Source organism: Populus euphratica, unplaced genomic scaffold (assembly GCF_000495115.2).
Source record: "Populus euphratica unplaced genomic scaffold, PopEup_1.0 scaffold236.1, whole genome shotgun sequence".
NCBI lineage: Eukaryota > Viridiplantae > Streptophyta > Magnoliopsida > Malpighiales > Salicaceae > Populus > Populus euphratica.
This window is the reverse complement of record NW_011500115.1, coordinates 243,577-267,146: the sequence shown is the minus strand read 5'-3', so window position 1 is coordinate 267,146 and position 23,570 is coordinate 243,577. Positions and strand designations below refer to the sequence as shown.

Below are 23,570 nucleotides of genomic sequence, written 5' to 3'. Positions count from 1 at the left end.
TTCCTAATTTTTCCGTATTTGTTTTTTATTAGAAAAGTTGGTTACTGAAAAACACTTTTTAGTTAACAATTTGTTTTTTATTAGAAAAGTTGGTTACTGGAAAACATTTTTTAGTTAATAAAAAATATTTTTTGGTCAACCAAAATACTTTTTGGTCAAATAAAAATTTAGCTTGATTTTCAAGAAAATATTTTTTTTTTGCTGTGTTTGTTTTCTGAAAATTGGTTTATGAAAAATCAATTTCCAAACTGTTTTATATTTGTTTATTATTAGAAAAGTTGGTAAATATAAAATATTTTTCAGTCAAAGAAAAATTTGACTTGGTTTTCAGGAAAGTGTTTTCCTATAAAATTTGAACGGAATAGTCAAAGAAAAATTTGACTTGGTTTTCAGGAAAGTGTTTTCTTATAAAATTTGAACGGAATACACTTTCCAGAAATTGTGAAAAATTTAGAAATATTATTATTTGCTAATTATATCAAATTTGATCCTTAAACCTTTGATTCTTATATATATTTTATTTTGAATATTTATTTTTTTAATTTTACCTCTTAAAATTTAATTTTTATATTAACTTTGGTGCTTATTTTTACAATAGCTGTTTATTTTATTTTTTATTTTTATGAAAATCTTTTATTTATCAAATTTAATCCTTATTTTTTTTATTATTACTTATTTTATTTAAAATAATTTATGAAATGTTGATTATTATTATTTTCATTTCTTAATTTTTTTTTTCTTAAATTTGATCTCTAATTAAAAAAAATATTTTTTTAAATTTTTTTTCAGCAAATGAAGAGACTAACTGTTTTAAAAAAAATATTTTTTTAAATTTTTTTTAACTGTCAGAAGCTGAGACCATGCAAGCAGGTGATAAGAATCAACACTGACACGTCTTCTGAGGTGAAGTGTACAGAGCAGTGTCAGGTGTCGAAGGACAGGTAGATGAGGAGCCCATGACATTGAGGGCTGTGATCTGTTAAGTATAAACTTCTGCTGGGCAATGTAAATTCAATTCAATTTAAATGATTAATTGATTTTTTTATATCTAAGACTCTTTTAATTCAATTCATCTCCCGTTTCTGGCTTTGCTCGGCCACTTATGCATGGAAATGGCTGCTTGATGCGTGGGTGAGCATGGATTAAAAATATATAGAGATGGAAAAACAATAGCATTTAAAATTGTACCCAGTATTTAAGAACAAAAACAGCACAGTAACTATCCATTTCTATTTTTTAGATGGAGCAGCAATGGATGAGGCCTATCAACTAGCTACGATCACTCCTTGGATTGCTGTAATACTATCATTTGATTATCTAGTAATACGATAATTATTAGGCACATTGAATTGTAGGTGAAATGAGATAATTTATATATATGGTGATATCTTCTGGGTTATTATAATTGTCAACTAAGAATTGTTTCTTGAATTACTAACATTGTTGTGGTCATGTTAGCCATTGAGTTAGTTATTTGGTAAAATCTATCGATGCTAGTTTGAAATTTATTTTATTTAAACTTAATTATAGTAAAATGTTAGATTTTGTATTGGAATGCTTATAGAGTTCTTTTCTTAACATTCTAGAGAAAAGATTTTGATTGAAAAGTTTTCTTCACAAACATGTAATTTTCGTTTTTTTCAACAAGTATTTATAGGTTCATGTATATATTCTTTAAAATGTCTAGATTTTATTTCATTTCAAATAAATACATGAGTCTCTTTAACAAAAAAAAAGAATTAACGTTGATATAGATTTTATTTCATTTCAAATAAATACATCAGTCTCTTTAACAAAAAAAAGAAGAAAAAGAATCAACATTGATTTAAATAATTTATAAATTAATGGCAAAATTATCAATTCAATTTATTTTTTCACATGTATTCTAAAAAAAATTATAATTGAACTTAATTATATAGTTTAGTATTTTATTCTTAACATAAAAATTATAATAAGTTATCAATTAAATTTTAATTTATTTTCAAATTAAATTTATAATGTGATTTCAATTGACACATAAAAGTGGTCCATTAATACAACATTATTTTTTTTTTTTAAAAAAAATAATTAAATCAATACAAGTTAATAAAATTCTCCATTCATGAGCGTTTATGTGTTTTCACTTTGAAGCCATGTTTATTTTTTAGAAAATAATTTTTAATTTTTTTTTATGTATTTACCATTAAAAAAATTGACAAACAAAAAATACTTTTCAATAAAAAAAATTTGATTTGATTTCAAGAAAAGTATTTTCCTGAAAAATTTAGATGGAAAATACTTTCTGAAAATTATGAAAAATTTAAAAATATTATATTATTTACTGATTATATTAAATTTATAATTTATTTATTTTAATTTATTTTTTAGATTTGATTTTTATTATTTAACTATTTCTTTTGGAATTGATTTGAATATCAACTTAATTAAATTTGACATGAATGCCATTCAACAACAACTGATATTTTCTTTTATTTTTTTACAAATAATACTGTTTTATTTAAAAAATAATAAAAATTATATTTTTTATACTGACCCAACGACTCCACGATGCACGTGTTTAGCTAATTTAGACGCTAGACTGAGTCTAACTTGCATAATTAATGTTTCCACTAGTTAACTCGCTTCCACGGGAACAAAAACAATTGAACGAAAAATAAATAATTGTGGTTTTTGTATTTTTCTCAATAAATGTTTGTTGTGGTTTTTGTATTTAAAATTATAGATTCTTAAAATCAATTACTTCTCTTAACTTATTTTAAAGGCATGTTTAATTATAATAAATGAAAATGAAAATGAATATAAATTTTATTTTTCTTTTACTAGTTTTTTATTTTTATTTTTTAACTTGTTAAATAAAACAAAATCCACATAAAGCAAAAAATATCCAAGATTTTCATCATCTCACACCCGGATCCACCCGTTTTATATTCTTCTTCTTTTTAATTTGTACAGCTAATAGATCAGAAAAATGCGATGTTAAGCACTTTCAAATTACAGCTTATCTCAATCTCAATCTAAGAGATTTTTTTTAAATATCAATATAATAAAATAATTCGACAACTTAAAAATAATTAATTTAAAATAAAGAATAAAAAATAAATTTATTTTAAAAATATTTTTAAAATACAAAAATATTTTGATGTAAATATTTTAAAAAGTTACCGACCTTTCCACGTCTTGTTGTTGAATGGACTCAAACACGAGCAACGCGCGTGCACTCCCGAGTCTACAAGACATAAAAAACCCTCACGACCCCCTTAAAACGAGATTAAGAAAGAGAGAAACGTAGGATCCCCGGATACACTCTCACACTCTCACTCATGGACGCTCTCGCACTCTTCTGCACAGGAGCTCTCATAGCCGGTGGCATCTACTGGTTCGTTTGCATTCTCGGTCCAGCCGAGCAGAAGGGAAAACGGGCTGTAGATCTCTCCGGTGGCTCCATCTCAGCCGAGAAAGTCCAAGATAACTACAAACAATACTGGTCTTTTTTCCGCCGCCCCAAAGAGATCGAAACAGCCGAAAAAGTCCCTGATTTCGTCGACACATTCTACAATCTAGTCACCGATATTTACGAGTGGGGATGGGGCCAGTCCTTCCATTTCTCTCCTTCCATCCCTGGAAAGTCCCACCTTGAAGCCACGCGCCTTCACGAGGAGATGGCCGTGGATCTGATTAATGTCAAGCCTGGAGATCGAATCCTGGATGTTGGATGCGGCGTCGGTGGTCCTATGCGTGCTATCGCTGCTCATTCACGCGCTAAGGTGGTCGGTATCACAATCAACGATTATCAAGTGAATCGTGCGCGTATGCACAACAAGAAAGCTGGGTTAGATTCACTTTGTGAAGTTGTTCAAGGGAATTTCCTTGAGATGCCGTTTCCGAGGAACCACATTGTTGTAACAATACTTTCTGCTTTGGGGATTGCTCCCAAAGGGACTGTCGATGTTCACGAGATGCTGTTCAAGACAGCTGATTATCTTACAAAGGGTGGTGATACTGGGATTTTCACTCCTATGCACATGATTCTCTGCAGAAAACCTGAGAAGAAGACAGAAGAAACCTCAAATTCTTAGTCTCTAGTCTGATTGGGTAATAATCAAAGATTCCCTGGTATTTTTATGTTTCAGCAACTCATGTTCTACCTCCTTTGTGACTTTCTAGTTCTTTTTTCCTCTTCATTTTAGGGTTTCCCCCCCCCTAGTTAAATCCTCTTATCTTCGTATTTTTGTTCTTAAATTTCGTGGCTGGATCTTTGTTTTTTTTCTACTGTTATTATGGCGACGGTGAAGAATCCAAAGGTCAAGATTATTGTTATCTAGATTTTCATTATTTTTTTATCATTCACTTGATTTTCTCTGTTTTAAATTAAATAAGCTAAATAAATTTTGGGTGAATGGAGGAGATCTACTGGCGAGATTTGTCGAGGATTATACGGTTTGTTTGGAGTTGTGTAGCTGTTCTGTTTAAAGTGTTTTTTTTAATTAAAAATATATTTTTTATTTTTTAAAAATTATTTTTAATATTAACATTTTAAATTAAAAAAATTAAATTTTAAATTAAAAAAATTCAGAATTCAAGGGCAAACGGGCTCTCATGCATGTGAGAACAAGAGAGAGGACACTCGGCGCACATGGAGCGAAAAAGGCACTTTTGCCATAAGAAAATAAACCTTAGGTGCCCAGCCAGCGCTGGATCTTGGCTTTACCTGTGTCGTTAGTTTGCTTTACAACCAGCTTTTGTTGCTTTTGACATGTTGTGACAAGCTTGAGGACTGAGGACAGTTGCATTTATGGCTGAATCAGTGAATTGGAATTTGAAATTTTTTTATTTTTTTTAAATTTGAATTTTTAAATTAATTTTTATGTATTGTGTTAAAAAAATAAAAAATATTATTTTAATTTAAAAATACATTAAAAATCAATTTTTTTATAAAATTCTGAATTTTTTTAGTTTTAAATTATTTTTTTATATTTTTATATTGTTGTGTTGTTAAAACTAAAATTTAAAAAATAAAAAATATTATTTTGATTTATTAAAAAAAAAAAGAAAATTTGAAAACTAACTTATACACGCTTTCTATAGATCACATGCTGCTCTTGCACTGCTATAAAAATGATTCAATTTGGGGTCTGGTCTTATCAATTTAATTTTTCCTTTATTATGAGTGTATGTATGCATTAAATGGCTATCTATGGGAGGAGGGAAGGCATGAAAGATGAATTTCGGCATATGTTTAAAACTATAGTTGATGCATATATATTTTAAGTGTTTAGGAATGTGGTGGTAATGTTTGTTTCCTAAATTTTTTTTAATATATAAAATAATATATTTTTTAAATTTTTAACAATTATTTTTAATGCAGCATATTAAACAAACACAAAATTTCAAGCAATTTTTTTTAAATCATAAAATCTATTTTTAAATGCAAAAACAACTGCATCAAAAAACGACTACAATGCTAAGTGCTTATTTAAAGTTGTGTTTGGGCATAGTTTCAGTAAATTTTAAATTTATTTTTGTTTTTGTTTTCTGATGTATTAATATTAAAAATAAATTTAAAAAAATAAAAAATATTATTTTAATATATTTTTACCAAAAACATTTCCAAGAGTATTTGGACCGACATTCGCTCAGAAGCACACTCCGTTGTTCTGAAAGTTTGGCTTGTTCATGGTGGGAATAAAATTGGCGAGGCAGGAAATTAATCCGAAGTTAAGGCTCGGTTTTGGGCAGTACAGGGAGACTGGCAAGCCCAGACATCAACCGAAGGAACTAAAGCATTAATTGAAAGGATGATTCATGAGGTCGCTGTTCTGAATTATTTATAGGTTTTTTTTTTCTTAAAATAAATTAAAATAATATTTTTTATTTTTGATATCATATAAAAAATAAAAAAATAATATTTTTGAAACACAAAAATAACTACAATATTTGACACGAAAAAGTTAATGAGAATAATGCTGTTGTGGTGACGTACAAAAGGTGTGGTTCTTGCCGACAAAATACTTGTGCTGGGTTCTGTTCTGGACTGGAAATGTTTAATTAATCTGGCAAATTTTAGAGTTTTGAGATTCAAAATGTTAATAATCAGAGCAAAATCAATCGTGGATAAGCGGTTGTATAAGTAAATGGATTTGCATAGTCTGCTTTGTCTTCAAGAATTTATTAACTAACCATCTTAGTTTCGATGGTAAATACAACCCTTTTCCTTGCTAATTGTTTCTCTTGATACCGTAATTTTTTAAGAATTCAGATTACCAATACTTGCAAGATCCGAATTAAGGTTTGGGATATGGGTTAGACGGGTTAATTTATAGATTTTTTTTAAAAATATGATTTTAGATAAGTCTTAGTTTCGATGGTAAATACAACCCTTTTCCTTGGTAATTGTTTCTCTTGATACAGTAATTTTTTAAGAATTCAGATTACCAATACTTGCAAGATCTGGATTAAGCTTCGGTTTTCGGTTTATGGGTTAGACGAGTTAATTTATAGATTTTTTTTAAAATATAGTTTTAGATAAAAGACGGATGCTCAGGCATAAAAAACCGTGGTAAAGATTTGGGATTAAGGAGTTTGTTTTCTTTATGGTCTCAGGTTCGAGTTCTTGGTTGCTCATATGATGACCACTGGAAGCTTACATGGTCGTTAATTTTAGGGCCGTGGAATTAGTCGTGGTACGCGCAAGCTGACCCGGACAACCAAGGTAATCTAAAAAAATTATACTTCCAACCAATAGATGCCGTGCCAAACGGATGCTCAGGCATAAAAAGCCGTTGGCACTTTACAGGATGAGCAAGTTCCTTGGGAGACTTTTGTCACGTTTCGTGATTCTGGAGCTAGGATAGTAGCCATGGAAGAACAAATAAAATGAAGAGAAGCGAATCGGCACACTCTCAAGTCTCGAAACGGAAGAGTGATTGTGTGGAGGACTGACACAATCCGACAGGAGACAGACATTTACATTTTCTTTAGTTTTTGTCCCCCCAACCCCGGAGCCCATGTTCCCGGCTCCCGTCTAAAAAAGAAAAAGAAACTGGGCAGTAGCTGTAAAGCTTTAGCCCAATTCATCTTTTTATTGAGGCCCAACTAGTTATTAGCATCGTCAATGATCTTAAAGCGATTTTCTGATCAGGAGGAAAGGGATATGCTAAGAGACTATGAGGAGAGAAAAAAGTGTCATAAAAATCTAACCCCATCCAACTGTGTGGATAATGAGAACTACAAAAAAATATGTGGATACTATTTATGGTCACTGAGATTTTCATGATAATTCCCCAGCTCTCTTCTCCATTTTGTTCTGTGCTTAGCTCCTCTCAGGTTCTCAATTGCCTAGACCTTTTCTCTACAAGCTTCTTTCCATGGCTGCTATCACAAATTTTTTGTCAAAACCACCATTGTCTCTTTCAAACACCCCTAAATTAAGCCCTCCTTGTTTGCACAGTTCCTTCTTAGCACCCTTTGTTACTAAAGAAGTTAAACCCCTAGCAGCAAAACTTGGTACAGGAAGAACTCACTTTATGACGAAGGCTACAGCTGCCCCAGGGACCAAAAAACCTGTCAACGATGAAAAAGTACAAAAAATTCACAGCGTAGAGGAGTTCGATGAAGCACTTAAAACTGCAAAAAACAAGCTTGTTGTTGTAGAATATGCAGCAAGCCACAGTTACCATAGCAGTCAAATCTACCCTTTTATGGTAGAGCTTAGCAGAACCTGCAACGATGTAAATTTCCTTCTTGTGATGGCAGATGAATCAGAGAAGACTAGAGAGCTTTGCAAGAGAGAAAAAATTGAAAAAGTTCCACACTTTAGCTTCTACAAGAGCATGGAGAAGATTCATGAAGAAAAAGGGATTACCCAAGATACGCTGATGGGAGATGTTTTATACTACGGTGATAATCACTCTGCTGTTGTGCAGCTGCATCGCAGAGAAGACGTGGAGAAGTTGATTGATGATCATAAAGCTGATCACAAGCTGATTGTTCTTGATGTGGGGTTGAAGCATTGTGGGCCATGCGTGAAGGTTTACCCAACGGTGATTAAGTTGTCAAGGCAGATGTCTGATACTGTGGTTTTTGCACGAATGAACGGTGACGAGAATGATAGCTGCATGCAGTTTTTGAAGGACATGGACGTTGTTGAGGTGCCTACTTTCTTGTTCATCAGAGATGGTAAGATTTGTGGAAGGTATGTAGGATCTGGTAAAGGAGAACTTATTGGAGAGATTCTTAGATACCAAGGAGTTCGTGTTACCTACTAAGAGTATAATTTACAAAAAATCAATCGTTTGTTTAAGGAACTGAGATTGGATTAGATAAAATTTAGTTATCAAAACCATGAGGTAGCCAACAAATTCGGACTGGGAAAATACATGTAGCCATAGAAGTAAAAGGCCCTTGAACTCGATTCCACTTGTGCTATTTTGACATGGCTTCAGTCGAGGAAGTCCATGTCTTGTCTAGTGGTGTTGTATACATTGTTGGCTATTATCAATTTGTTTTATATCTGTACCTTTTTTTTCATCCTTTGATCTTGAATGTGGCTAGTGACTTTTACTTGAATCTAAGGGATAAAACGGTACTGCTTAATTTGTTTTCTAGAATTAACTCAGGCAATGAGCTTGTTTTAGGTAGGAAGAAATGCATCATCTTTGTCTGTGTGACGTGTAAACAAATGCCCTGTCAATTTACTACAGTTAGCTGAAAAAGAGCCTAAAAGATGATCCTCCTACAACAGAATGCTTGCTGAAACCTATTCAGAAAATTGATAATGTGATGTAGAATAATCATTTTTGAACTGGGGATGCCTCAGAGGTCACTGCATTTGCTCTGCAGTAGTGACTGCTGCATGGCTGAACCTAACACAAAAATGAATTTCGTTGTTCTTCCTCCTCCCTTTCCCCTGTTTTTTGGCATTTTGAAGTCAGCAAAGGTTTTGTTTTTCCTACATACAATAGAGAGCACAGGTTAAGCAGTATAATACTTGAATTTGATTGGAATATTGCTCTCCTTTGGGAACCAATTTGGCAAATATGGAATAACGAATTTCAAAGTCAAGGCCTGACGATTCCATTGATGACGGGTGATTATGATGGAGAAATTATCACACACTGGTTAATAGAATGGTTGAGTATTAAAATGGGTGGTAGGTCCTGTAGATGCTTCATCAGAGAAAAGGAGTGATGCTCTATAAAAATGCACGAAAATAGATGTAGATTATCTACTGTCCATGTCTAAAAACTGGTACAATAGTACTCTTACTGTTTTCTTAAAAAAAAAGCTTCGGGGGTGGTTTTTTCGTAGTTATAATAGTTGACAGGAACTGAGACCTAGCGGATGAGGTACATTGAAGATCATGATATTTTAGCTGTACCAAATTTTCTACTGGCAGCAGATTTGTTAATTGTGGAAGGCATCCCCTAGAAAACGATCCATTTAATCTAAGAACGTAGGAGAAAGGCTATTTTGATGCTCTTGACATAAATAAAAAAATAAATAAATCTCTGCCCGTAGATTCAACTAAAACCATGCCAATTTCAAGCAGGATGGGCTGGCTTTAGCAGGCAAGAGACGCAAGTACAGATGAAATTGCAGGTATCCTTTCAAATATCTTTGATAGGACTCAAAAGCCACTTCGTGTTAACATGGTTGCATTTTCGGTTGAGGCAGCTTCCTAAATTGTGTGCGGTTTGTTAATTATTTAAGAAGAATATCTAGCATTCCACCGTTTGAAAACCATACTTGGTGACGTGGGATAGAATTAGAAGCTTTTTGTGCGTGTTTAGCATCTGGTCTGAAAAGATTTTTTAAAGAATTGTATTTTTTTCTTAAACAAAATTTTATGAGAGAGTTCATACAAAAACTATGATGTACATCGACTAATAAAATATTTTTAATTATATAATTAGGATAAAATATATACTGAATCACACCACATTACATAAACAAGCATAATCTTATTCGAAATGACTATCTATTTAAAGATTTTTGTAGTGGAGAAAAACAAAAATGAAATTAGAAAATAAATGTCTTGCTGCCAGTTGAATCAATTTGTTCTTCTGATTTTTTGCATTTCCATGACCTTCTATCGAACACAAATTTGTACAAAATCCTTTGCAATTGCACCTAACTTACACATTCCATCTCTGCTTTCTAGCAGGATTTGAGATTTAACAGAAACAAAGGGAAAATATATTTGGAAGCTTCAACAAAAAAGTACTGTTAATTAATTTCCTCTAACCATATTGGATCTCAGTTGAAGAGGGTGAGGTGGGTTTATGGTTCTTTTCTTCCAGAGGTTAATTTCTTTCCTTGGCAGCAAATCTATTCCTCCACCTACCAATATAGGTGCCGAGAAAGGAATGATAACCTCTTCATGTTCCTCTTCTTCTAAACGATCTACCCTCTCTTCATCAGTATAATAATCCCTGCTATCAGATTCCAGGGGTGCAATCTGATGAGCGGTCCAGTCAAAACCAGCCAAAGTATCACGACCACTTGCAAACTTTTTCATTTGACTTAATGAAGGTGTTTTATCAGGAAGTGTTGGCTTATCTCCACCAGAAACAATAGATTTCCTCCCTGCTTTTGATCCAGTGAAGAGTCTCATAAGTTTAGACGCGTGCTTCTTTATCTTATGTGGATTCTGTGACACAGGCTTTGTTTCTTGAGGGAGCCAAGGAACGCGCTTGGAAGTGGCTTTGTTCATCTTCTTCTTGTGCTTGACTTGGCCTATACATGAGACCTTTGGTGAGCTGGGCTCTTCTTGGGTCTCAAAGCTCTCATTCTTGGGCTGTCTTCTAACTTTAGCTGGGATTAACGACCTGACAGGATTAACTCCTTTGCCTGCATTGGCTTTGTGCTTGTGTGCGTTTTCTGATCTCTTATCTCTACCTGGGCCAACTGTAAGGTTATGGAAGTTGACTGCAGAAACAACTTTTGGTAGAAATTTCAAGATCATTCTCGGTGATGCTGCTGCTTGTTTCTCCATTTCTGTTATCGTGGAATTCTCTCTGCACAAGATTTTCAATCTCTCAATCATACATGGCTTTATATATTTGTGTGCTACCAAGGTTTTTGTGTCTTCAGTCTTGACCCTGTCTTGTCTTATTTGAGTGAGAGACAGGGTTTGGTCAGAATGAAGAGGTGTGACTTAGCAAACCATTTTTGCCCATCATAATCTAATATCCATACAGCTTATCCGACTCTGAAGATTTCCTTCCAAGTTTAATTCCTGCTATTTGATACACTGATCTGTCTCCATCCATTTGCTTGGTCAATTGTCTGTTTATGACCTGTTAGGCTTTATCTAATCATCAACAAATGTTGAACGCGACGCTTACATAGGATAAGTTTGAGGGAAAAAAAAAAAAAAGCTGCGTTCGGCAACAACAAGTTAGTTTTGAACGCTGCCAGTGATGTTGTTTGTAATTGTCAAAACGAATCAATAATCATAAAACTTGATGAACTTAAAAGATGACATTGAACATTGAAAATTCACCGAGTTGTTGTTTGTTTAGTGTTTCGAGATAAAAGAAACATATATAAAATTGATCAAAAATATATTTAGTTATAGATATAAAAATAAATATATTTTTGGGATTATTTCAAATTAGATTTTCTATCTTTGCTTAACAAAAAGTACAAGAACAATGTCGTAATTACCTTCATTTCTCCTGCCCCGAGACCATAACTAATAGCTACTTTACTAAATTAAGAACCCTTTCATATTATAATAGCTTTTTTAAGAGGTGTTCATTATTCGATTCGGTTTGATTTGAACTTAAAAAATTAACCAAACTAAATTATATTAATTTTATAAAATATTAACCAAACCGGTCCGATTCTATTAAATCCAGTTTTTTAATAAAAAAACCATAAAACCTAATTCCATCATCTGGATTTTTCATGTGACAAGGAAATAACACAAGTAATTTTATAAAATATTAACCAAACCGGTCCGGTTCTATTAAATCCAGTTTTTTAGCAAAAAAACCATAAAATCTAATTCCATCATCTGGATTTTTCATATGACAAGGAAAAAACACAAGTGTAGAAAGAACATAGATTTTACAGCATTTTCTTCATGAAAGGCACAGAGAAGTTCAAAGCAGAAACTTTCTTGATAAAGCTAAATGAAGGATAATTATCTTTAATATCCAAAACAACTTCTCCATGGTTTCCATTGCCATTAATCCCATCTGTCTCAGCCATTACCATGAATACTTACCATAAGAAAGACAACCGAGAATGAAAAGGAAGAAAATATAAGAACAAGAAAAAGATACAAGTGACAAAGATACGCAAAGATATTATCTTTGTGGTAACTTTATTATTCTCCTATGAAGTATACATAGCAAGTACAAGCTATTATAAATTTTCAAGTTACAGAGGCTTATAAATATACAGAAGTAAGGGAGAGAAATAATTGTTAACTCCTATTTTTTTTAGTTAAAGATCATCGTACATCAATTTTTTTTAGATGTGTATGTGACGTTGAAAAATATGACCTTGAAAGAAAGATTAGAAAATAGAAAAAAGAAAATTGAGAAAGAAAGATTAGAAAATAGAAAAAAGAAGATTGAAAATTAATTGAGAGGAAGATTAAGAATTTTTTCTGGGGCAAGCGATATTAATTGAGAGGAAGATTGAGAATTTTTTCTGGGGCAAGCGACGACTTTTGTGAGAGACAAGAAGGTTATATTAACTATTAGGGTTAGGTTACAATTTAACTATTTATACCTCAAAGATTTGTGTCATTTTTGGCTTTAGTGGGTTCGGTTTGGTTTGTGCTGGTTTCTGGTTCAAAACCGAAACCAAATTGAACTTGTTAAAATTTATGGTTTTAACAATCGGTTTAATCGATTTTTCATTTCAGTTTGATTTTTTTGGTTAATTGTTCTTCAGTTTTTTCAGTTTTCTCGGTTAATCGGTTATTTTAAACATCCATAGCTTTTACTGTTTAAATTGTTTTTTATTTAAAAAACAATAAATTGATTTTTAATTTTTTTAATAATTTTGATGTGTTGATAGTAAAATAAAAATAAAATTTACTATATTTTCTAATAAAAATTATTTTAAAAGCCATTATGCTTCACAATATCAAACACGTATTATAAGTACACTTAATTTCATATAACAAGTCCCAAAATCCAAGATGTTTAGCAATAAGACTAATATGTTAGATAATCAGTTAATCTTTTAGTTCAACTAACCTAATTCATTCTTGTTAGCCAATGTATTTTGTGACTTGATATAAAAAGCATAAGTGATTGGTAGTTGGTAGCAAGTGGTGTCTAGTAGTTGCAAAAGATCTTATTTGATGGATGTGAAGACTTTTCAATGCTTAAATCAATAATTTTATAAAGAGAAAAAGTGGAATGATATTTTAGAAAAAAAAACTTTGAAAATATGTATATTAAAAGTGATAAAAATGAAAAGAATGTGAACCTTAAATTTGAAGGATTTATAGTATATTTATTGTTCATAAGTTTTGTTCTTTTATAAAAATAAGAGATTGAAGTGTAATTTTATACTTATGATATTTTAAATTATATCATTTTAAAAATAATACGTATATAATTAGTGTAAAATATTGAGAGATCCTCATGAAGTCTTGCAAAATTCTTTAAGGGAGCGTTGAGCTTGGGTAAGGTGCCTGAACTTACTAAAAGAAAAAACTGGATCTAAGTGTGTTGTTTGAACCTAAAAATACTAGATTTAAGCTTGACAACCTAAGCTCATAGGGTGTTGAGGTGCATGCCCACCATCAAGCTAGGCGTGCCACGTCCTTGATGGGAAGCTAGGCATATGCCGGTGTTGGATGAATGAGGTCATAATTATTGTCCTAGCTTATGCTTTTGAAAAGTTGGGCCCGGGCTGCTATGTCCAAACTTATGTTCTTTAAATGTTTTTTTGATTTTTTTAGGGTTTTAATTTTATAATTTTTGGGAGTTGAGATTAGATTACTAAACTCATGTTTTTAAACATTTTTTAGGTTTTTTATTTTTTAAAAGATATTTTTAGATATATTTTATCTGAATAAATTAATATCCATCTTAAATCATATGCCAAGAGAGTAAAATACAATAACTCGCCACGAGTCCACGGTTAGTTTTAAAACCAATCTTTTTTACTCAAGGAAAAAGGTGATTGTCCATGAACTCGACCATTTTTTTTTAAAAAAAAACAAATGATGGAAAATCACGCCCCTCTTGTAGTCGTAGAATTGATTATGCGATCCCCTTCAATGAAATGGTCCATAGCAATTGTTCATTGGTAGATACGGTTGTTCGTCCGCCTTGGAAGCTTTAAATTATTTTGCAAATCAAGGTTTGATTTTCATTTATCAGTGAAGTCAAACACTCACAGAGGGTCCTTCGGGTCTTTGGCATTTAAATATTATACCGTTGAGTTTCCTATGGGCACAAAAAACTTGACTTAGTAGATGAGAAAAATTATCATAAGTATTTAGAAACTGTTTGCAGTTGTGGTTGAAAAATATTTTTATCTAAAAACATATATTGGTTGAAAAATATTTTTATCTAAAAACATCTATATTTTTTTAAACTTATTTTAATATATTAATGTAAATTTTTTTTTTTTTAAAATTATTTTAATATATTAATGTAAAAAAAAAATTTTAAAAAATTATTCGTGAGCATTGGGGGTATTTGCCCACCAACCCAAGCAGCCTCCAAGATTATAAAATCCATGGAATAAGAACCAGATATAAGCTGATCAAGTGAGAATTATATTAACTGCATATTGCATGTCAATACATCTCGTGGTGGAGAGGTCTTGGTGCGTTGATTCTGAGATTTTGAGGGTTCAAGTCTTGCACCCCATGTTAGATGAAAGTACATGTACCATTTCTCAAAAATGTATTTTTAGCAGGAATGGCAAATTAATTTAATAGTTTCTTCAAATTTATTGGATAATTTCAATAATTTTTTTAAAAAAATTATCAACTCAATTCCTTTTTGGTTTTATATTCTAAAAATAATAGGATCCTAATCAATCTAAACTAATCAGTTTATTGAGCCTATTAAGAAGCGCATCCGTTGAATTTTTTTATAATAAGTGAGTGTTATTCTTGTGTTGTTTCTTGATCATACTAGTCTTATACATATTTAGTTTAAAAAATATAAATATATATAAAGCTTTTAATATATTGTATGGATATTATAAGAAATATAATTAAATATGAATTTATTTTAAAAAATTAAAAAAATTACTTATTTAAAATGAAATTATTTATACTTTTCATGATCTAAATATTTATGAATACGGGTTATTTGTAAAAATAAAATAAAAAAACAAAAAGAAGATGATTTTTTAATTATTAATTTTAAAATAATATTTGAGTTGATAGATCGGTAGCATTTTTTTTTAATGTAAGCAGGCTCTTGTTTACTCATAAAAGATTGATTGATATCTTTTTTTATTTTTTTTTATTTCTTAGTTGTTTTTTTTAACAACATAATAATAATGGTTGAAAATTAGTTATCAAAATTGTTAAAAAAAATAGAGATGGTTTTCAATAATAATAATAATAATAATGATTGGTTTTCTATTTTTCAATAAAAAAATCCAAAATAAACAAATTTTCTAATTCTGTTTTAAGAAATTTGAAAATAAAATACTAAATAACTCCTAGAAGTTTGGATCATTGTTATAAGATTCTACGGTTTAGTGGATAAACGGTCCTGATTATCTATGATTATCGACTATAAATCTAATTTAAGTTAAGTAATTACAAAATCTTTTTATTTTTTTAAAATCAAAACTGTTAATTCGGATTAATTCATATAACTCGTAACTTGAGATTAGATGAAGTTGATTTCGAGTCTGAATAAATTTTATATAAATTTAAGATTAAATCGAGATTTTAGACGAATGATTTGGAAACTCACTCGATCTACATGCGAAGCAGGAGGGCAGGTCGTCCTCGCCACAAGCTCCCAGCACGAAATCGGCCTGGTCATATGCATTCACACATCCACAAGAGATGCCGTAGCTTATTAACACCTAAAATCAGCATCGTCGTCTAAAATCCAGCATTCTCTCCTTCGTTACCTTTCTCCATGCTTCAAGCCTTCAGTGTCAGCTTCCTCTCTCTGACCAGTTCCTCAAAGCAGCCATCTTAGCCATCAATGGCTTTACTTAAAACAAAGCTACCTTTTCCTCCCTCACCTTCTCCTCGCCTCTTCAAACACTTATCTTCCTCTTCCTCTACAACCTCACAGGAAGAAGAAAAAAGGCCATAAAGACCCTGAAAACCGCATTGTCACCTGAAGATACCTTAATAGCCGAGAAATTCCACTCTCTGATCAAAGAGCATTGCCTCAGCAACCCCAGAAAAACACCGCCACCCGACCCCACCAACACCATCCCATCTCTGTCCCTTGATTTCTCTCAGATCATTTCCACCGTTCGTTCCATCTCCACATCCATCGTTCGTCACGTCAGTGCACAGTCCAGTGGGGTCCGTCATGAAATCAATTCTTCTTATTTTATTCTGTTAAATCTAAAATCAAAATATCATAAATTTTTATTATTTTTATTTAAAAATTAAATACAAATAACAATATATTAAAGCAATAACCAGAATCAAAAATAAATATATTAAATTTTTACATGTAAATTACACCAGAATCAAAAATAAATTTTTACATGTAAATTACAATGATATATAAAAGCAAAATTAACATATTAAAAAAAATTAATATATAAAAGCATATCTAACATAAAGAATAGAATTACTAGTTCCTAAAAAAAAAAAACTTACACTGAATCAAAGTTGGGTATACGCTATTCAAAGAACTCAATTTAGCTAGAAAGACCATGTTTAATTGTATATTGGACTTGGTGATAGTAAGGTACACGTGAATAATTGTATATTGGACTTGGTGATAGTAAGATACACGTGAAAAAAATTGATAATTTTAGTGGCTTTGATAAAAATAAAACATAAAAAAAATCCAAGCATAATCAAAACAAACAAACCCATAAAATATATCCAATTAATGAAAAAAAAAACATTTACTATAACAAGAAATAAAAAATAGTAAAACTAGTAGATCTAAAAAAAATAGCAAAATTATATATATGTATTCATTAAATTCTTAATAAATATAAAAAAAATTAAATTACTAATTACCTTGTTATTTCAATGAATTAATTGACAGCAACTTTGCTTTAACTTTTATACTTTGTATTGTTAATTTTTTCGGCTAGGTTTACAGAGAAGAAAGAGAGAGAGACATTAAAGGAAATGAATTAATTGAAAAGCTTTTGTTTTCCACTTGCATAGAGATACACAGATATTTAGCCTATTAAAGTTAAACATAACTAATAAAATAATAATTTAGTATTAAAAAGCTTATTATTTGTTATATTTAAAAAAAAAGGTTTTGCAGGGGCCCGCCTTCCCTTGGTTCCGCTGCTGGCCTTAAGTCCTTGCTTTCTTCAACTGGGCTAGCAATCAAGATGGTTTTGGTAAATCCCTTGAGGCTTGCAGTGAAATGATTGATTTTTCTGATAAGGTAATGATGTTTGATGTAGCTTGGTATGCTATTTATTTAATGAAAGCTAGAAATGTTGATGTTATTGTATAGACGTTCTCGATTCTTATGAGAAGGTATGTTAAAGCTGGATTGGCAGCCAAGGCAATCCATGCTTTCAATCGTATGGAGGATTATAATTGTAAGCCTAATAAGATTGCATTTTCGATTTTGATTAGTATTTTGTGTAGGGAACGAAGAGCTAGCCAAGCTCAAGAATTTTTTGATAGTTTAAAAGATAAGTATGAGCCTGATGTTTTTGTGTACACGAATTTGATCTGTACATGGTGTTGTGCTGTGAATATATCAGAGGCGGAGAGGGTGTTTGGAGACATGAAAATGTCTGGGTTTAAGTCTAATGTTGATATGTATAATATTGTTATCGATTCTTTGTATAGGTACGGGCAAACTAAACATGCTCATGATGTTTTCGCAGCGATGCTTGATGCAGGATGCTATCCAAATTTGATAATTTTTAACAGTTTGATGAGGATACATGCTAAAGTTGGGAGGAAGGAAAATATTCTGCAATTATATAATCAAATGAAGAGGTTTAGATGTGAGTCTAAAATGGTCACCTATAATTTTCTTTTAGAGACTCATTGCAAGGACGAGAATTGTGAGGATGTGAAAAGGGTGCTTATGATGATGATTGAGAAAGGTTGTGCTTTGAATGTTGAGGATTACAACATGTGATGCTCTAATCCTTATATACTGGAGATTAAATACACTGACACAATATTTAACGTGATTTGATAAATCACCCACATTTACCGAAGAAAACAATATTATTAAAGATAAATAAAAAAATAATTACAACACACATGTTTGGAGAAAGAGGATCACTTCACTTAAACTCAACTCTTATTACTCTTACATACTACTGCACATTGCAGCAGAGCTACTACCTTTGGCAACCACTTTTTTTTCTCTCTTCTTCTCTTCTCTTTACACATACTCTTTCATTTTGCTATCAAATAATACCTCTAATTATAGGCATTAATGATAAGATAAATTGACCATAAATTATGACACTAATAGTAACAGCACATAGGTTGCACCATTTTATCAATGGTTGGTGCACCTACCATTATAGTCTTTTGACAATGACATCCCTCTTTCTTAGGGTAGGCTGTAAAAGTTGTTGTTTCATGATTACTGCAAATTAATGGCAACAATTTTAACACCGAATGCATACACCTTCAATTCGTTAATTGTGTGTGTCGTAAAGTTTGGTAATGTAAATGTTGTTCACAGGATTTATGACATAATGAAGGAGTTGACGTATGAGCTTAATGCGGTGACTTACAACACCTTAATAAAAATGCATATTGCCTTGAAATCAATTGATATGCTTTTGAAGTTGAAGAATGAGATGAATGAGAATAAGATTGAACCTCATGTTAATACCTACAAGGTTTTGATCACAATGTATTATGACATTGAGAATTGGAAGGATGCTTGTGAGTTGTGTAGAGAGATGATCGAAGAAAAGTGCTTGAAACCTAGCCTATAGGTTTATGAAATGGTTCTTTAGCAATTGAAGAAAGCTGGACAGTTAAAGAAGCATAAAGAATTGGTAAAATGATGGTAGATAGAGGATTTGTTTCTCGTCTCCCTTGAAGCCGTGCCTTTTATTCTCGTTAGTGAATTTAGGTGACCCTTGATCTCTTTTCGTGGCCTAATCTCTTCATATTAAGATTTGCAGATGCTTAATGTCACAGTCTTGTTAATTTTTACAGAATCATTTTAATTAGTAAAATTAATACAATTTTAGTATGAGTCTTTAGGCTTAAGTCACATTACATAAGGAGTAGTTTCTCTTGTGTTGTAAGTTTATAACTTATATTTTTCATGTTTTGCTTGCAGTATTTTGCAGCTTCAGGTTGTAAGTTTATAACTTATATTTTTCATGCTTGCAGTATTTTGGAGCTTCAATTTTTTATTTATATCATCTTTATTCTTAATTTTCTTAATTTTCTTACTAAATGGATGATTTAAGAGGTAGAATACTACCAACCGTCTTAACCCAACCAAATGATTCAAGTTCCAAATCTTTAAGGTGTTGCTATCACTTGAATATCTTTTTTAACATCAAGAAAAGATTTACTCTAACTTGTAATATAATAAAGCTTTAAACTTTTTTTAGATTAACATCTCAACCTAACTATAATTTAATAAGTTGATGGTCAATTCATAATTTTCAACTAACCTAATTAAGATTGATTTAATTTGTAACGTTATGATTTTAATTTTTTTTTTAAATTGATAGTTATTATTTTGATTGATTTAAATTAATATAAATTAATTTATTTAATTCATAGTTCAAGATTTGGATTCAATCATGGTCTGGGCCCAATTAGCAACCCTAGATGGAAAGCAGAAACACCCATGTGGGTTTATTGATTTCTGGACTAATTTCTGATTATGTCGATAAAAACAGTTGGACTAAATCTGTTGTATAAACCTAATTTCTTTCGTCTATGGTTCTTCAAGCCTCTCTGTTTCTCAAAGCAGCCATAGTCGCCAATGGCTTTACTCAAAACAAAGCTCCGTTTTCCTCACTCGCTCTCTCCTAACCTCCTCAAACCCTTCTCTTCCTCTCCTCTTACAACCTCAGACTCTAACCTCCTCGAAGACGACTCGAATGACGATGAAGAACATACCATAAAAACCCCCAAAACCCCACTATCTCCCGAAGAAACCTTCGTCGCTGAGAAACTCCACTCCCTTATCAAAGACCACTACCGCAACAACCCCAACAAAACCCTGCCACCTGACCCCACCTACACAATCCCATCTCTCTCCCTTGATTTCTCACAAACCATCTCCACCGTCCATTCTATCTCCCCCTCTATCATTCGCCACGTCATTGAACAATCCGGCGGGGTCCGTCATGGTATCCCCGTTCTACAAGTCCTTTCTTTCTTCAACTGGGCTAGCTATCAAGACGGGTTTGATAAATCCCCCGAGGCTTTCAACGAAATGGTGGATTTTGCTGGTAAGGTAAGGATGTTTGATTTAGCTTGGCATGTTATTGATTTAATGAAAGCTAGAGATGTGGAAATTACTGTAGAGACATTCTCGATTCTTATGAGAAGGTATGTTAGGGCGGGTTTGGCTGCGGAGGCGATACATGCTTTTAATCGTATGGAGGATTATAATTGTAAGCCTGACAAGATTGCGTTTTCGATTTTGATTAGTATTTTGTGTAGGAAACGAAGAGCTAGTGAAGCTCAGGAATTTTTTGATAGTTTAAAAGATAAGTTTGAGCCTGATGTTATTGTGTACACGAATTTGGTTCGAGGATGGTGTCGTGCTGGCAATATATCGGAGGCAGAGAGGGTGTTTGGGGAGATGAAAGTGGCTGGGATTAAACCTAATGTGTATACGTATAGTATCGTTATTGATTCGTTGTGCAGGTGCGGGCAAATCACGCGTGCTCATGATGTTTTTGCAGAGATGCTTGATGCTGGGTGTCAGCCAAATTCGATAACTTACAATAGTTTAATGAGGATACATGTTAAAGCAGGAAGGACGGAGAAGGTCTTGCAAGTTTATAATCAAATGAAGAGGCTTGGATGTGAGCCTGATACGGTTACTTATAATTTTCTTATAGAAACTCATTGCAAGGATGAGAATCTTGAGGATGCAATTAAGGTGATTGGTTTGATGGCTAAGAAAGGTTGTGCTCCGAATGCGTCTACTTTTAATACTTTATTTGGGTGTATTGCGAAGTTAGGGGATGTGAATGCAGCTCACAGGATGTATAAAAAGATGAAAGAGTTGAATTGCGAGGCTAATACGGTGACTTATAACACCTTGATGAAAATGTTTGTTGCATCGAAATCGACTGATATGGTTCTCAAGTTGAAGAAAGAAATGGATGAGAATAAAATTGAGCCTAATGTGAATACCTACAAGGTTTTGATCACAATGTATTGTGGAATGGGCCACTGGAATAATGCTTACAAATTCTTTAGAGAGATGATTGATGAGAAATGCCTGAGACCTAGTCTGCCGGTCTATGACATGGTTCTGCAGCAGCTTAGGAAAGCAGGACAGTTAAAGAAGCATGAAGAATTGGTAGAAAAGATGGTAGATAGAGGATTTGTTACTCGCCCACTGTAGAAGAAGCTGTGCATTCTGCTCCGATGAGTTATTCTCTCCATTTGTGGCTTAACCTTTCTTATTAAGATACATTCATGTTCGTATGATGATTTAAGTTCAGTTTCTTGATGTTGTAAACTGACATTTCTAGAGCAAAATTTTGAGAATTTTCCTGGCATGCTTCAAAACTTCTAATTTCTACCTCTCTGATATATCTGACTTTTTTCAACTGTGCTGCCTGCATTTGTAACTGGTAATTAGTTTGAACTTCCCAGCTCTCCCAATGAAAAATATCCTGGGATGAATCAAAAATTCATTCCAATTTTCTGGGAAGGCACTGATCACAAAATGACCACGAAGAGAAGCTTATTAAGCTGGACGAACTCCTTGCATCCATGACTGCCACTTGTAGCTCTCTGCATCCTTGCTTAACTGGAAACTAATAACCTCACGCCATTCCATTTAGGGAAACACATTATATCACTGCCATCATTTCCAGATAATTTCTACAAGGCCTGTGGTTTTAAATTTTTTTCTACTATATGAAGATGCAAAACTAGTGGACAAAGATAGAAGCATAGGTTATAATGCATTATTCTTGTGTACAATGCTGCTACTCTTCTGTCTGCACGGGATTACCCTGCTTGCAAACCAGGCTTTATCTATTTCACCGACAACTATAATAATATTACTGAATATTTGATGTCAATTAGATAGTTATATATAGGCATAGCACTGATTTTATTCATGTAAATTATATTTATTATTAATACAAGTTTTTTTATTTTTAATATTCAATTGTATTTAATTAATAAATTTAATGTTTGATTAATAAATTTAAAATACAAATAAAGTATCTGGAATAAAAGAAATTATAAAGATATTTTGAAGCACGGCATATTAACATTAGATAAAGATCAAGGAGGGCGTTGATAATTAACAACGTTATTCAAAAAGTTAACTTGTCGAGAGAGCGGATATAGTCAATGTCACTGAAGTTTTTAAATATAAAAAGAAGAACTGAATTTGCCAAAGAATATTATTATTATTATTATTATTTTGTGAGAGAAACTTCAAATTAATCCTTAAATGCATTACAAATTCTCAATTTCATCAATTGGATTTATAATCCTTCAATGTTACCAATTGTGTCCTGTTCACTGCTATTTTGGTCAAAATTGTCATGTGAACCATGCACGGTTAAGTAGAAATTACCAATTGAAATGGATAAAAGGACCCGATTGAGAAATATATAAAACATCTGTGACCTGAATAACAAAAGTTTCTTTTTATCTTGTGATTTAATGCCTTAACATTAATTATTGCATTAATACATACAATTATCAAGTCTTTCCTGTCTTTTCCATTACCTTTTCTCTTGTATTTTTCTATCTTTGCTCAAAACTTTTGTGCATAAATATCTCGCATATATTTTTAGATAATTATTAAAATATTTTTTTTTGGAGAAAATCTTGAAATACTTATTACGCTTCTATAATATTTCTATTATTATAATTAACAAAATATTGTAAATCTTGATACTCGTCATGTTAAAAATTCAAGAACTAACATGAAAAATTGTAGAAATTTAAGAATGCAACAAGGTGAAAGAAAATTAAGGAGGGAATGTGGAAGTATCTGCCCGTTGACTGTTTACGAAAGAGTGCTAACCAAAACGCAGTTAACTTCCACATATATATATATATATATATATATATATATTTCACCTTATTTCCTCTCGCCCTGAATTCCATGTATCTCCATTTGTCACCCTAAGGGGTAGTATCTTACTATATCACTCCATCTTAACAATTTAATTATAGATATATTTAATTTATTTATAAATTTATTAGATATTAATAAATATATAGCCCCCGATTTAACAAAGTACTT

The 23,570-nt window shown here is 31.8% G+C and overlaps 4 protein-coding genes and 1 pseudogene across 4 annotated transcripts; 4 read left to right on the top strand and 1 right to left on the bottom strand.

Moving 5' to 3' along the window:
* The first annotated feature begins 3,262 nt into the window (after window positions 1-3,262).
* LOC105109920 (24-methylenesterol C-methyltransferase 2-like) lies at window positions 3,263-4,347 on the top strand. Its single transcript, XM_011004790.1, has one exon. The coding sequence runs from the start codon at window positions 3,321-3,323 to the stop codon at window positions 4,074-4,076; it is 756 nt and encodes a 251-aa protein (XP_011003092.1). The 5' UTR covers window positions 3,263-3,320; the 3' UTR covers window positions 4,077-4,347.
* A 2,831-nt stretch (window positions 4,348-7,178) lies between these two features.
* On the top strand, window positions 7,179-8,532 carry LOC105109919 (thioredoxin-like protein CDSP32, chloroplastic). Its single transcript, XM_011004789.1, has one exon. The coding sequence runs from the start codon at window positions 7,365-7,367 to the stop codon at window positions 8,262-8,264; it is 900 nt and encodes a 299-aa protein (XP_011003091.1). The 5' UTR covers window positions 7,179-7,364; the 3' UTR covers window positions 8,265-8,532.
* Window positions 8,533-10,041: 1,509 nt separating this feature from the next.
* Window positions 10,042-10,993, bottom strand: LOC105109936 (uncharacterized protein At1g76070). The gene has a single exon (XM_011004807.1). The coding sequence runs from the start codon at window positions 10,991-10,993 to the stop codon at window positions 10,229-10,231; it is 765 nt and encodes a 254-aa protein (XP_011003109.1). The 3' UTR covers window positions 10,042-10,228.
* Window positions 10,994-16,174: 5,181 nt separating this feature from the next.
* Window positions 16,175-19,190, top strand: LOC105109935 (pentatricopeptide repeat-containing protein At1g20300, mitochondrial-like; annotated as a pseudogene).
* A 799-nt stretch (window positions 19,191-19,989) lies between these two features.
* On the top strand, window positions 19,990-21,889 carry LOC105109918 (pentatricopeptide repeat-containing protein At1g20300, mitochondrial-like). Its single transcript, XM_011004788.1, has one exon. The coding sequence runs from the start codon at window positions 20,097-20,099 to the stop codon at window positions 21,696-21,698; it is 1,602 nt and encodes a 533-aa protein (XP_011003090.1). The 5' UTR covers window positions 19,990-20,096; the 3' UTR covers window positions 21,699-21,889.
* The last annotated feature ends 1,681 nt before the right edge of the window (window positions 21,890-23,570 follow it).

Coding starts and splice junctions, on each gene's coding strand:
- LOC105109920 (XM_011004790.1), top strand. CDS start 3,321: ATGGACGCTCTCGCACTCTTCTGCACAGGAGCTCTCATAGCCGGTGGC.
- LOC105109919 (XM_011004789.1), top strand. CDS start 7,365: ATGGCTGCTATCACAAATTTTTTGTCAAAACCACCATTGTCTCTTTCA.
- LOC105109936 (XM_011004807.1), bottom strand. CDS start 10,993: ATGGAGAAACAAGCAGCAGCATCACCGAGAATGATCTTGAAATTTCTA.
- LOC105109918 (XM_011004788.1), top strand. CDS start 20,097: ATGGCTTTACTCAAAACAAAGCTCCGTTTTCCTCACTCGCTCTCTCCT.